Source organism: Phanerochaete carnosa, assembly GCF_000300595.1.
Source record: "Phanerochaete carnosa HHB-10118-sp unplaced genomic scaffold PHACAscaffold_7, whole genome shotgun sequence".
NCBI lineage: Eukaryota > Fungi > Basidiomycota > Agaricomycetes > Polyporales > Phanerochaetaceae > Phanerochaete > Phanerochaete carnosa.
Genome location: NW_006767634.1, coordinates 612,684 through 625,152, shown reverse-complemented (window position 1 = coordinate 625,152; position 12,469 = coordinate 612,684). Strand labels below are relative to the sequence as shown.

The following is a 12,469-nucleotide window of genomic DNA, read 5'->3' as shown; positions in this document are numbered from 1 at the left end:
CCAAGTTGCCGGGCTGCCGGATACCGAGAGAAAACATTACGACCTTTCCTTACTTATTTTTTCAAGCTGTTTTTGCATATTTTCTGTGACAAAAAAGTTCCAAATTTCTCTCGTGCAGGCCATCAGGTCTCAGATCTCAGGTCTCAGGTCTCAGACCAGGCCTCAGCTTGTGTCAGGTTCGAGCTCCCTGTGGATGCGACACGAGCGTGTGAGCGCAACCTTACAGTAAGCGTCATTAGGCCTCAGGCCTCAGGGACGGACAGAATACATGAAACCATTATCAAAAGGGGTTCAAGGATAGTAAGTAATATATGCCCCGGCCAATACGCACGTGTGTCTGCAAGTGTACAGAAAGCCAACAGAAAAGGAATATATAAAATCAGTGTGGTCACGGACTGCTGTGTGCTGGCGCGACTTTCTGAAGCCCGGACGGCTCATCTGGTTGCTACTGGTTCCAAAGGCACATACCATATTCCAGAGGTTTCTCTGGATGCTGACGTACTGGACGTGTCTGGCACAGACACCACAGACACCGCCAGACACACCCAGATGCCCTGAGAAATTGGCGATGGAGTGGTGGATGTACTGTTGTCAGCGCGGTCTGGCGTCTTAGGGGCGTAGCCGGACGCTGGAAGCACCTGAGAAGCGCCGGATCGGTCTGGTATCCCGGGATTAAAGGTAGCTTATCGGCGGCGACACGTCCTCGCAGTACATGAAATCAGGCTGATATCAGACTGAGACAATCGCTGAGTTTGCTTCCCATTTTGGAAGGTCGCAGGCAGCTCAGTGTCGTATTTGAGGAGACGAAGGAAAGCACCAAGCCCCCCGGCCCCTCCACATCTCACCGAGTATGCCTCGCGCACAGATCGACGACAACGGAACCTGCATTTACTATGAGGACACTGGTGTGCCACACGGCTCCGTGACATACCCCACTATCGTTATCACGCATGGTGCACTTATCAATTCAGGCATGTCCATTAGTCCAGTTCAACGAGAGGTTTCTGAAAGAAGACATTTCTAGCTATATTCGAGCGCATGCTACCGTATGCCTCCAAGTACGGCCTGCGCATAATCACCATGAACAACCGGGGCTACCATGGATCTACGCCATACACGGAAGAAGAACTGGCACACCTGGCCAGCCCCGACGTTGAAGTTCAAGCGCATGGGGTGCGCAGACTAGGACAAGAGACCGCCCAGTTCCTTGCATACGTCTGTCAGACATTGCGCATCCCTGTCGCCACAGGCGAGGGAGCCAAGAAAGAGGGCGGGCTGGTACTGGTGGCGTGGTCTATGTATGGCACCGTGGCCGTATCCATTCTAGGAGATCCTCGGACGATGGGAAGTGACCTGACGGCTACGCTTGCTCCTTATCTGCGCACAGTCGTCTTTCTTGGTGCGCACTAAAGATCTTACGCACATGTGGCCGAACACTCAGCCCCTTTTCCACAGACTCACCATCAGCTACATTTGGTGTATTTCCCGACATAGGCCGTGGCACACCCTTCGGTGATCCCACAATCCCAAATGAACGGAAGTCAGATGTGTTCATTGATTGGGTGTCTGCGTATCACACCTCACCGCCAGACGGTGTCCCCATCACTGCTGAATCGCTGCACGAATACTACACCGTCCTTCCACGCACACCGACGCTTCGTACACTGTCTCCGGAAGACTATCAGCGTGTCATTGAACTTGGGGATTGTGTACGCCTGACCGGCCTGATAGTAGCCACGGACGAAAAAATCCACCATAAGTATGCACACTGTGCATTCTCTGATGCAGGTGCAGTCCTGCCCGACGTCAACATCCTCTATCTTGCTGCCGCGCAGGCTCCGTGGGCGTCGATGTGGGGAGCTAAAGTGGCTGAGGAACTGATCGGAGAGGCAGCCGATCAGGGTAAGAAGAAGCGAAAGGCTACTTTCCTGAGGCTGAAGGGAGCAAATCACTTGGTAAGCCCTCTTTGCTCAGTCGAGCTCTCGTCACAAGGTTTGCTTGCTGATCCTTGTGTAGGTTCAATGGGACGAGCCAGAGAGGCTTGTCCGTCTTTTGGCAGAGAGTTGCAACGATTCCCTGTAGTATGCGACTGGGTTTGTCACGGACATACTGCAACAAGGTTGTTATCATTCCAACGTCGCACAAGTTGATTGCGACAGACTAGGAGGCGTTTGCTTTAAATTGCATTGTACGGTAGCTTTTCCCCTCCTGGTGAGGTTTTGATGCACCCTCGGTTCCGGACGTTCCGGCCCCGTTATCAACACTGTAAGCTGTGCTTATACGCTCGTGTCGCATCCGTAGGGAGCTCGAACCTGACACGAGCTGAAGCCTGAGGCCTAACGTTGAACCGTGGGGATACCTAGAATCCGGACCGGAGATTCTCAGCCTATGCGCGCTTTGTCACAGGTGGATGACAAGGACTGATATGAACGAGTCTGGACATGCTGGAAGTACTGGAAGATCACCGGGCACAATGGCCAGCATCTGCAGACGACTTCCAGTACTCCAATGCTTCCAGGCGGACTGGGAGATTGCTGACCTGAAATTATCCCGTCCTGACCGGACGTTTTCAGAAAAGTTGTGGAGGGCTCGGGCGGGCATCTGAAGGACCCAGGCCAACAATTGTGTTAAAGGTCTCATAATAGCGATGACATTCGTTTAAGTGTCTCCCAATGTGGTCAGGGAAATGGAGCTGGGGGCAGGCGATGAACAGCTTCGTCGTGTGGCGAAAAGGTAGTGGCTTCACATTCCCTAAGTATTGGCAGGAGTTTTACGCGCATCTTGCTGTACGCAGACCATCTACTACATCACTATTCTCTGATTCAGAACTGACATCTATGAAGTGGACTTGGTACAGTACTGCTTCGCTCCACAGGCCCATGCCCAGGCTGACCGTACCATCACGGCCTCACTAGACCCCACTCCACAACATATTTTTCAAGCCTCCGACTCGGAATTGTACGGGCTTCAGGAGGTACGTGGAAGCTCACTACTGGTACTCTAGCAGATACCTGCTATATTGTCCAATCTGTAAGATTTCGTCCTGCTTATCTGCACACTCACTGACACTGGCATCCTTTATGGCGTCAGCAGATGTGCGCTGACCAGGTGCGATTCTCACTGCCTTATGCTATTACCATTGTTAAGAGATCAGTTTCTCGTGCAGTTCCGTTTCAATCGCCACTGTTCCCACTAATTTTCTCCTTCTACGTTCCTCTCACCTGGCTGGTTGAGGGCAAATAAAACCGCTACACCCACTCACTTCGTACATAGCGCGTTCGCCATGGTACTGTTGATGTGTTTCACACGTTTATCTAGTAACTGGAAATTTAGTGTATCAAAACGATGCACGAAAAGGGCGTGCGCGAATGGGGATGCTGAAGGCCTGGTACACCGCTGTTGAGGCCGCTGAAGGTTTTTGATCTTAAGTAGCTGCATCTCCGCATAAGAAGTAATTAACACCTCGATAACCCGTTCTTCCCATCGCCGCATATCTAGAGTTACGCTGAGTTAATGTTCAAATGCTGTACAAACATAAGTTCCGATGGATATTTTCTGGTACACCGTCTACTACTTGTATCGCACAGTACGTCCAGGAAGACTTCCGTGCGTATGCTTAGTATCGTATCTCTGATGAACACTAGTACCCCATATCCGTATAATAATGACATTGTCCCGCTAGTCCTTGACTTCCTTCGGGGATTTGAGACAAGCGCCAGTATATACCCTCATTCGATAAGCCAAGAAAGTATGCCCGAGTATATCTCAACCCTTGACGTCCTCCGCCACATACGAATCCTGCTTTGCTTTGAGCTCAATGGGTAGCGTGTCCTCTGTGACATCTCCGTCTGTCTCGATAAATTGCGTTATTTCGACCGCAAGTGATGTTTGGCCGTACTGCGGGCGTGACGGCCGGAAGCCAAACGAGCTACCAGGGACACGGTGGCTGCCACTCTGCTCGCCGGACTGCGCTGACAGCCCCTGCTCACGCGCGAGCCCGACGCGGACGATAATCATATTGAAGACGATGGAGATAATGGGTGAAATCTGCCTTCTGTCAGGCCGGTTATTGGAAAACATACACATGGAGGGGGCATACCATGTCGAGCATAACGTACACGCCGTTAGACTTCGTGACGAAGGTGATGAGTGCCGCGGTGACGGTCAGCGAATAGATGGCTCCGGACTCGATGACGACTCGCAGGAGTGGCGACAGGGCATGCGAAACCAAGAAGCGGCTGGTCTCCCTCTTCACCATCCAGATGCGGTACGCGAGCAAGCCTATATGCGTCAATTTGTGCTATGCTGCCCGTTTGGAACAGTTAGACGCACTTGTTGCTATCACGTTCGTGGCAAGGGTCATAGAGTAGTTGGCGGTAATCCAGACCCCAACCTCTTGGTTGAAGATTGCCCCATTTGCCGAAGCCGTGCCTAGGACGAAGTTCGTACCGAAGGAGGCGGCTGAGCAGATGTCAGAGACATGCTTGATGCAAACTTAGTCGTCTCCCCTACCGAACAGACCACACCAGCCAAGTGCGGGCAAGATAATAATGTAGACATTTTGCCATACGGTGTAAGCGCGGTAGATCTGAAGAAGGCGTACCATCAACCTCTCTTAGCACGGGGACTTAATCAAAATTTTTACCACAGCAAAGTCAAGAATGAGTGTTTGGCAGTTGAATAACACGCTTTTTATAAGGAATGTGCGCTGTGCGAAGTTTGCAAAATACTGTTCTGGCCCGCCAGGTAAGTTGGGTCCAATGGTCAAGAAGCCTTGTTGCAGTCGCTCGATATTGACGGCCATTTCCTGCAAGGCGCAGTGCCATCAGCAGCGGTGCAATATGCGTGCAAAACAGGCTGCTTAACTGCTGTTGACAGCAGGAAAATTGCGCAGGAGGCAATCAACATGCTCTTGTTCAGGCGTCTCCGCTTCCGATTCTGCAGCATAATCCACATGGTAAATATGTACATAAGAACGGAGAAGCCTGAATAGTTTTTAGCACGAGGGCAAATCAGTCGCACAGCAACCGAGCCTACCATACAAGATGGCCTCTAGAACTGTTGAGAGGATCCCGGCTCGGCTGAGGGACAACATGGCGGCAACCTGGTAGCGAGTTGGAGTTCCAAGCAACCAAGTAACCAGGACCGCACGCATCATATACAGAAACCCTTGAGAAAAACCCTCTTCAGCTGAGCAATCCCGGAGACGTTCGCCTCAATGAGCATCCGAAGTGCCACAGACGATCTCGATTACTGCGCCCGCACGACAGGCAACCATTACGCCAGGGCAAAGGCACGTCCATATACGACTTTCCATGTGTGAAGGTCTAGGAATAACATTCAGTCCTTGTGAAGCAGACGCCGGCTGATACCGGGCGCACTGTCTTAATCTCAAGGGGAAGCGTCTCTACAACATTCTAGCTTGCGTGAGACCCCTTCTCGCGAGCCGAATTTCTTCCTACGTGCGGCGTGCTGGAGTACAGGAAGGACCTCATACAGCCTGATTGGCTTAAGCGTTTGGGTGTACGCATCGGTAGTCTTTGAGCCAGGGTGTTACCCACAGCACTCAACCGGACCGAACCGGTCGCCCGTAATCTGTGGGAATCCAGATCTTTAGGCTTGCACAGCCAATCAGCCGTCCCAAGACAATTGAAAGCAGATTATTCAATCGGAATCATTACCTCATGGAAGAGAGAGCGTGTCCGCCGAATACCCCCGCTCATTCGCACCTGGCGAAACAGGGCGAAACAGTCTCGTCGCTGAAACATAGAAACACGGCGAAAACGGACTGGATGCAATTTCTCGAAAGCATTAGTATAGCAATCATATGTATAACGATCAATATAACTACCAGCCAATGGGGGTATACAGAGTGTACCATCGTGGAGACCAGATTCGGTCGGGCAAGACCACCTTTCATATGTCCGGGCGTCATCGGGATTTCTCTATTTGCAACTCAGACAAAACTTCGCCATGCGTGCGATGACACGATAGGCACCTCAGCACGTAAAGCCCGCTCAAAGACAGCTTCAAAGACATCCCTTCCAGACTTGCCTAACGCCGATATCGGACGGACGGACTGAGACAGCGACTGAGCAGTACTGTACCTTCCCGGAGGTTAGATATTGACGAATGCCTGTCATGCATGGGAAGTCTTCAAGATATCCACAGATATCGATTGATATGGCACGCAGCCGGCAGTGCGAGATACAACATTCGTTCAAACTCGCGCTGGTATCCGCGACGTGCCGACTGCTCATTTTGCTTTCAATTTTGGATGGCAGACAGTTTCATGTAGGACTCTAAAACACTTCGAAGTGGTTCAAACGCCACGCATGGGCTCTTTATATAAGGGGGCAGAGCAAAGCAACGAGCCTTCCACATCGCCTTCGGAACATGCCCTTCGCACAGATCGACGACAAGGGAACCTCCATCTGCTACCAGGATACTGGCGCGCCAGATGGCTCCTCGACATACCCCACTCTCGTTTGCATGCACGGGGCAATAGTCAACTTGAGTGCGTACGATAGTCGAGCTTAACGGGAGATTTCTGACACTCCATAAATCTGCTACGTATGCAGATATGTGGGATCGCATGGGACCGTACGCCTCCAAATACGGTATGCGCATGATCGCGTTCAACGAGCGCGACTACCCTGGTTCGACGCCGTACACGAAAGAAGAGCTGGCGCAAATAACGAGCCCCGACGTTGAGGTCCAAGCGCATGCGGTGCGCAGATGGGGTTTAGAGTTTGCCCAGTTTCTCGCATATATCTGTAAGACATTGGACATTCCTGCCGTCTCAGGCGAGGGAGCCAAGAAACAGGGCGGGCTGGTGGTAGTCGCGTGGTCTGCCTGTGGCGTTGCAGCTACGGCTATGTTGGGAGATCCTCAGACAATGGGAAGCGACCTGACGGCTGCGCTGGCCCCTTACCTGCGCAAGGTTGTCATTTACGGTGCGCATCAGAGTTCCTACGTGCACGTAGCCGAACGCTCAGCGCTCCGCTCTTTCTTTACAGACGCTCCGTCGGTTGTATTTGGCGAGACACCCAACCTGGGCATCCCTTGGCCTTTCGCCGATCCCACAATCCCACCCGAGGGGATCCCAGATGCATTCATCACCTGGGTGTCTTCTTCCTTCTCTCCTCTGCCAGAAGGAGTCCCCATCACGCCCGAATCGCTGCGCGAGCATAATGCCATCCTTCCGGGCACGTCGACGCTCCGCAGCCTGTCTCCTGAAGATTACAAACGCATTGTCGAACCTGAGTTCGGTGGACGTGGACTCGGTTTGATTATGATCACGAGCGAGGCGATCCACCGCGCACATGCACACCGCACATTCTCTGACACTGATGCAGTCTTGCCCGAGGTCGACATCCTCTTTATCCACTGCGCCCAGGGTCCATGGACTGGTGTCTGGGGAGCCAAGGTGTTCCAAGACTTAGCTAGCGAGGCGGCCGACCCAGGTAAGAGGAAGCGAAAGACCGCCTTCCTGAAGCTGAAGGGCGCGAATCACTTCGTGAGTCCCCTTTACTCAGTGGAGCCAAGTTGCTGATCCATGTGTAGGTTAACTGGAACGAACCAGAGAGGATGGCTCGTCTTTTGGCAGAGAATTGCAACTTGCCCCTGTAGGAAGTGACTGGCCTGTTATGCGCACAATGTAGGGGTATCGAGACCGTCGAATGTACTTGTACAATATAAGAACTTACGAGGACCATCTATCGCTGAGTTTTCGCTTGCTTGGACCTAGTAACGGCGACCGAGACCTAGTGGCGCACGTTGCGCGCGCGTTCGCCAAGTCATGGATGTGGACGCAGGCGTCGACATCAGTGCCTTGCCCAGAAAAATCTGGAGACCAGCTAAACTGGTGTTAACGACTATTTGCTAGCGACGGCCTGGTGTGACGGACAATATGTGTATTGCATTACAAGCCTGTGGCACGTGGGTAATCGTACAACATCCGTACTGCCGCCATTGGTGATGGTCGAGGGAGCGAGGATGTGTAGAGGCAAGCTGTTCCCAGTCTCACAGCCTGTTATTATGAAGTTCCAAGTAAGGATCTCAACATTTATGGCCCGCACTGAGGCGCATGCTGACCTGCAGTATCAAGATCGGGATGGATGATATTAGCGAAGCGGAAGCATGCGCCTACTCCCTCCGCGCGAGATCACTCGACGTCTCTGTCTCGGTTCGTGTTCTCGATCGCCGCATGGGTAGACGTGACCTCGGTTGCAATAGCTCCGCTTGACAGCTGGGAGGGTGTGCGGATAGGTTTGCGTGTCGCGCGTACTGTAATGATTAACCTGCATGTTGCAGCCGCCGGTGGAATACGTGGTACAGACGACAGGATGTACGAACAGATCCGTGTCTGGCATGCGGAGATGAACACAAGTAAGCATGCGAAGAGAGGGCGTACTATGATGAAGGTATCCCCTACGGCTCAGTGAAGGAAGACCCAGACGTTTACGACCAGACCGTCTGGCGCGGCTAACACGTATAAGAGCACTGGTCGCCTTTGGTGAGAAGTACAAGCGTGCTCAACTGCGATGCGACGACACTGCACTCAGCCACCTATTGTTTGCATTCGCATCCCGGACCAGCCAATGATGAAGACGTCCTGCCTGGACATTAGTGGGCAACAGAGCGTGAAGGAGTGCTGAACGGGTCCGGGAAATCCATGAAAGGAGGGCTCATGGTCGTGTCGGCTAGGCTGCTGACTGTCGCTTGAAATACGTGTATGTCATTGATGATGAGGCCTAGGTTGAGACACCCGGTGTAAGCCAGATATATACACAGCAGGGTGAGCGCTATACTGCAGAGCGGGAGGCTGTAGCAGAGCAATATCGGAGCAATGCAGTGGGTTTCCCGCCGTCTCCTGGTTCGTTTGCATAACAATAGCGGTGGATTAGAGACTTAAACTCCGCTGTAACACACGTTGTACTAATACTTACTATTGTAACAAATAGCTCAACTCCGCTTCTATGTGATCATACCGCTGTAAAGTAATAGTAAACAGCATTTGCTATGGCGGAGCCCAAATCTTTAATCTGGCGCTATCCTTATACAAACGGGCCTTCTACGTATGTGAGCACTTACGATTGTCCACAGTACTAGTGCACACTGGCCAAGCTCGAATGCCTGCTCGGCAAGCCCGATATCTCTATCAAGCGAGTGCGCGCGCTTATGGGCACACCCCTCCGAACATGGGCACACAGGGATCGAGGACTCGCTCGAGGGCATCTAGAGCGTGCTCGTGCACGTCGCGCACCAGAGCAGCACACGGTTGCCCGCCGTCTCGTCGTCCGCGACACCTGTGCTCGGGGGCCGCGCGCGCGACCCCACGGCGGCGAGCTGGATCGCAGCGGAGGCAGTGTCGACGGAAGTTGCGCGCCCTCCGCTGCTCATACATCTCGCCGCGGTGTGCTCTCAGCCAGGGGAAGCGCCACTGTTGTCGGCGGCATGGCAAACTGCATCGACCCCGCGAGCGGCCGGTCGCCCCTGCATGTCGCGGCGCTCAATGGAAGCGAGCTTTGCGTCGTTGCGCTGCTCGAGGCAGGTGCGCAAAGGAGTCAATAAACACAAGAGGTGCAGAACAGATTTGAGTTCTAATCCTATGGCGTACAAAATAACATGTGGGCAGGTAATGGATAATATCTATCATTTGCGCAGATCAATCTGTAGATTCTTCGCGGTCAACATGCTCATAGGATCTATGAACATCACAAAAATCGGACGATCCTTCAACGGCAGGCTCTAGCGGAGGCGGTGTCTTGTCACTGTCAACGGCGGCATCCAAAGGAGCGAACAGCCCACAGTCATCGTCAACAAGCTCCAAGAGAGGATCCTCATCTTCATCGTCTTCATCGTCTTTTGTGCGTAGTACTGTACCTATGTGAGTGACATTATATAGTAGCTAAAATGTGCATGCTTACGTGTTCGCCGAAGGCATCGAGTGTCCCTGGATCTCGACACTGACCCGCCTACCGGTGCGGGAATGGTTATTACATAACCTGGACCTTGAACAGCGGCTAAGGCCCCACTTCAGTTCATATAAAATAGCGTTAACCATACTATGTGCCACCATTTGCCACTTTAATGTCGATGCACAGTCCAAAAAGCCCAGGTCGGGCAAAGCAACGGTGTAGTAAGGGCAGAATCGTGCGCTTCAGAGGAAGTGCGCGCGCTCCAGGGCCATTGCCGGCGTGCACTCTCAGGCTCTCTGTGTAAGCCGACTCATTCGCAAGTAAAAAGCATGGATGGGTATGTGTGTTATATTTAATTTTTATATTCTGATTTTTTTTTTGTCTTGCCTTTCCCTCTGGCCTCGCGCCGACCCTCTGGCTCCGCACTTGCCCTGGCCATCAGTCCATTCTCCAGACCGACCGGTGCAGGAGCCAATCACTGCTGTGCCTGACATCATGGGTTTGGCCCCGAGTCGGGGGCTTGGGTCCACTACTCCGGTTCTCAGCAGATACTTAAGGCGTGGCCTGCAAGCCTCTTCTTTTAGGAGGTAAGTCGACAGGGAGATATAATGAATCAGTTTCTTATTTCCACTAGACAACTATGATGCGCCGATGACGATGACGTTAATGATAAGCCACTTACTGGACTTGCGAGCACAATGCTAGCTTGCGAAAGCACTTGTTCCACTGAGCAACTGGCGACGAAGAGAGCTGTTCAGCGACGTAAGCTGTACAGCTGTTTCCAGAACGATAGACACTCCCCAGCTAGTTTTCAGCGCTCGGAGTTCGAAAACTTCGCGGGCGCCAGTGAGAGTGAGGGCGGGGCAGACGGCATGGTTGAGCATCGATTCTATGAGGTGGTACGAGCCTTTGCTAGCTTTGCTACTCATGCACATGGCTGATGCTTGCTGAGGTGCGCCTACTTGTACGCATGCCTCTGTGGCGGCAACGTATTTCGAACGGTAGCCCTACCCACTTTTCACTGGCAGACCACACGAAACATCAAGTCCTCCGAGCCTCCGGCAGTTCTGGATGAACTCCGAGACCTCCTGAGTATCATGAGAACCACAAGCAGCCCGGCCAACAGATCCCAGCTTCACAATCTAGTACATATGTTGACTCGCACTGCAAACGAATATTGAGGCTGCCCAAGCAGTCGGCCTAACCGCACCCGTCCCGTGAGGTATCGCTAGCGCCCGTAGGAATTTCAAACTCCGAGTACTTTACATGCTGCGGACGGCATTACTTTTTGCGGAGCAGCCGCCACGCCGCCAAGAGCTACCCCGTTTCTCCTCGCACACCTTAAAGCATTCAGCCCGACCGGTCCCCTGTGAGCTTGCTACGACCCACCTACACTTGGCTCAAGCCACAACGCCGAGCCCGACGGTGACCGCGCAAGCAGTCCACATTCGAGTTTTGAACGGTACATCAACACAGCAGAACGCGTGGTAGTACAGCATCAAGACGCAAATCCTCTCACCCTCACGACCCTTGCCGCAGCATCCCTTTCACTCTTCTCTGCGCAACCATGTTGAACCGTGCCTGCACGCCAGAGACGTCAGAGTATTCGCTCCCAGCATGGAAGCGTGTGCCGACAACAGCAGATGTCCTCTTTGGTCTCGCGCTTCCTTACCGACCACCAAAATCGTCACTCGGCGCGTACATCTGGCGGAAGCGGCTGTGGTTCGAGTCGACCTTCGCGCTGACGATGCTTCAGCCTTGGGAGAAGGTGTTACTTAGTATGTGTCTCGCGTTTCACCCTCGGATAAACCTCCTCACGCGGCACAGTGACTCTCTTCAACTCGTTCCTCGTGCTCTTCATGACCGGCTTCTGCCTCTATTTCCCCTACCACCTCACGTTCGTCGCCGGGCGTGCGAAGTACTATCTTCTTGGGCAGGAAAACCCTGAAGTAGGTGTCGCAGCGTCGATACAGCGACTCGTTATGAGCTGGCGGTGGAACGACACGAGCACGCGGATCGCGAACTGGGTTGAGTTGTAGACAGTTCTCCTCTGTGTCGTCTTTCCCTTACACTATGTACGTCGTATACCGCGTCTTTCCTGCTGCTCTCCACTCACCACACCCACAGACACGCTGTAATGGTTCTCCTTCGCTGATACCCCGTAGATACCCCGTTGGATTTTGTTCGCATACTGCAAAACTTGGTCAGTGTGTATACTCGGTTCGCATGCGTTGTGAAGCACGCCCATCCTGCCAACCGTCACGCGTAACTAAGGCTCAGGCGCTTAAGTTACCCTAGGATCCGCACATCTCAGCTGGCTGGAAAAAGATGGAAAACGATAGATGTCGTTTAGCCCTCGTCTTCTGGGTCCGTGCTCGGTTTTACAACGATGTCGCGTTGTAGTAAACAGCAGTTCTGCCGGCGTTTAACGGACACTTGCTCCACACGGCCGCGGTTCGATAGACGTTGAGCCTTTGCATACGTTAGCCTCCTGGCGCGCCCAAATCGTCTGCCCAATGAAAACGGTTACGCCGTGTCGAAAAACC

At 52.9% G+C, this 12,469-nt stretch overlaps 5 protein-coding genes across 5 annotated transcripts in view; 4 read left to right on the top strand and 1 right to left on the bottom strand.

Moving 5' to 3' along the window:
• Positions 1 to 850: 850 nt before the first annotated feature.
• On the top strand, positions 851 to 2,261 carry PHACADRAFT_124572 (uncharacterized protein; the record flags this gene model as incomplete). Its single annotated transcript, XM_007397751.1, has 4 exons — positions 851 to 983; positions 1,025 to 1,399; positions 1,456 to 1,955; positions 2,017 to 2,261. The coding sequence occupies 4 exons, from the start codon at positions 851 to 853 to the stop codon at positions 2,080 to 2,082; spliced, it is 1,074 nt and encodes a 357-aa protein (XP_007397813.1). The 3' UTR covers positions 2,083 to 2,261.
• A 1,225-nt stretch (positions 2,262 to 3,486) lies between these two features.
• PHACADRAFT_259285 (uncharacterized protein) lies at positions 3,487 to 5,108 on the bottom strand. Its single transcript, XM_007397750.1, has 7 exons — positions 5,038 to 5,108; positions 4,867 to 4,985; positions 4,646 to 4,807; positions 4,513 to 4,588; positions 4,333 to 4,461; positions 4,100 to 4,281; positions 3,487 to 4,047 (listed from the first exon to the last, which is right to left on the bottom strand). The coding sequence occupies exons 3-7, from the start codon at positions 4,802 to 4,804 to the stop codon at positions 3,766 to 3,768; spliced, it is 828 nt and encodes a 275-aa protein (XP_007397812.1). The 5' UTR covers positions 4,805 to 4,807; positions 4,867 to 4,985; positions 5,038 to 5,108; the 3' UTR covers positions 3,487 to 3,765.
• Positions 5,109 to 5,998: 890 nt separating this feature from the next.
• On the top strand, positions 5,999 to 7,872 carry PHACADRAFT_259282 (uncharacterized protein). The gene has a single exon (XM_007397749.1). It carries the CDS (start codon positions 6,584 to 6,586, stop codon positions 7,553 to 7,555), a length of 972 nt encoding a protein of 323 aa, XP_007397811.1. The 5' UTR covers positions 5,999 to 6,583; the 3' UTR covers positions 7,556 to 7,872.
• Positions 7,873 to 7,936: 64 nt separating this feature from the next.
• On the top strand, positions 7,937 to 8,822 carry PHACADRAFT_259281 (uncharacterized protein). The gene is made up of 3 exons (XM_007397748.1): positions 7,937 to 8,045; positions 8,111 to 8,391; positions 8,502 to 8,822. Exons 1-3 carry the CDS (start codon positions 7,981 to 7,983, stop codon positions 8,630 to 8,632), a joined length of 477 nt encoding a protein of 158 aa, XP_007397810.1. The 5' UTR covers positions 7,937 to 7,980; the 3' UTR covers positions 8,633 to 8,822.
• A 2,506-nt stretch (positions 8,823 to 11,328) lies between these two features.
• Positions 11,329 to 12,469, top strand: part of PHACADRAFT_259275 (uncharacterized protein) — a 1,759-nt gene continuing 618 nt past the window's right edge. The window contains exons 1-2 of the mRNA XM_007397747.1: positions 11,329 to 11,701; positions 11,751 to 11,998. Coding sequence (XP_007397809.1) covers positions 11,491 to 11,701; positions 11,751 to 11,962 — 423 coding nt within the window. The 5' untranslated portion in view covers positions 11,329 to 11,490 and the 3' untranslated portion in view covers positions 11,963 to 11,998. The remainder of the gene's footprint in view (positions 11,702 to 11,750; positions 11,999 to 12,469) is intronic.

Coding starts and splice junctions, on each gene's coding strand:
- PHACADRAFT_259285 (XM_007397750.1), bottom strand. CDS start 4,804: ATGGCCGTCAATATCGAGCGACTGCAACAAGGCTTCTTGACCATTGGA. Junction 4,282..4,332: donor CACGAACGTGATAGCAACAA/GTGCGTCTAACT, acceptor TGACGCATATAG/GCTTGCTCGCGTACCGCATC. Junction 4,048..4,099: donor TGTACGTTATGCTCGACATG/GTATGCCCCCTC, acceptor GACAGAAGGCAG/ATTTCACCCATTATCTCCAT.
- PHACADRAFT_259282 (XM_007397749.1), top strand. CDS start 6,584: ATGTGGGATCGCATGGGACCGTACGCCTCCAAATACGGTATGCGCATG.
- PHACADRAFT_259281 (XM_007397748.1), top strand. CDS start 7,981: ATGGTCGAGGGAGCGAGGATGTGTAGAGGCAAGCTGTTCCCAGTCTCA. Junction 8,046..8,110: donor TCACAGCCTGTTATTATGAA/GTTCCAAGTAAG, acceptor TGCAGTATCAAG/ATCGGGATGGATGATATTAG. Junction 8,392..8,501: donor GCATGCGGAGATGAACACAA/GTAAGCATGCGA, acceptor AACACGTATAAG/AGCACTGGTCGCCTTTGGTG.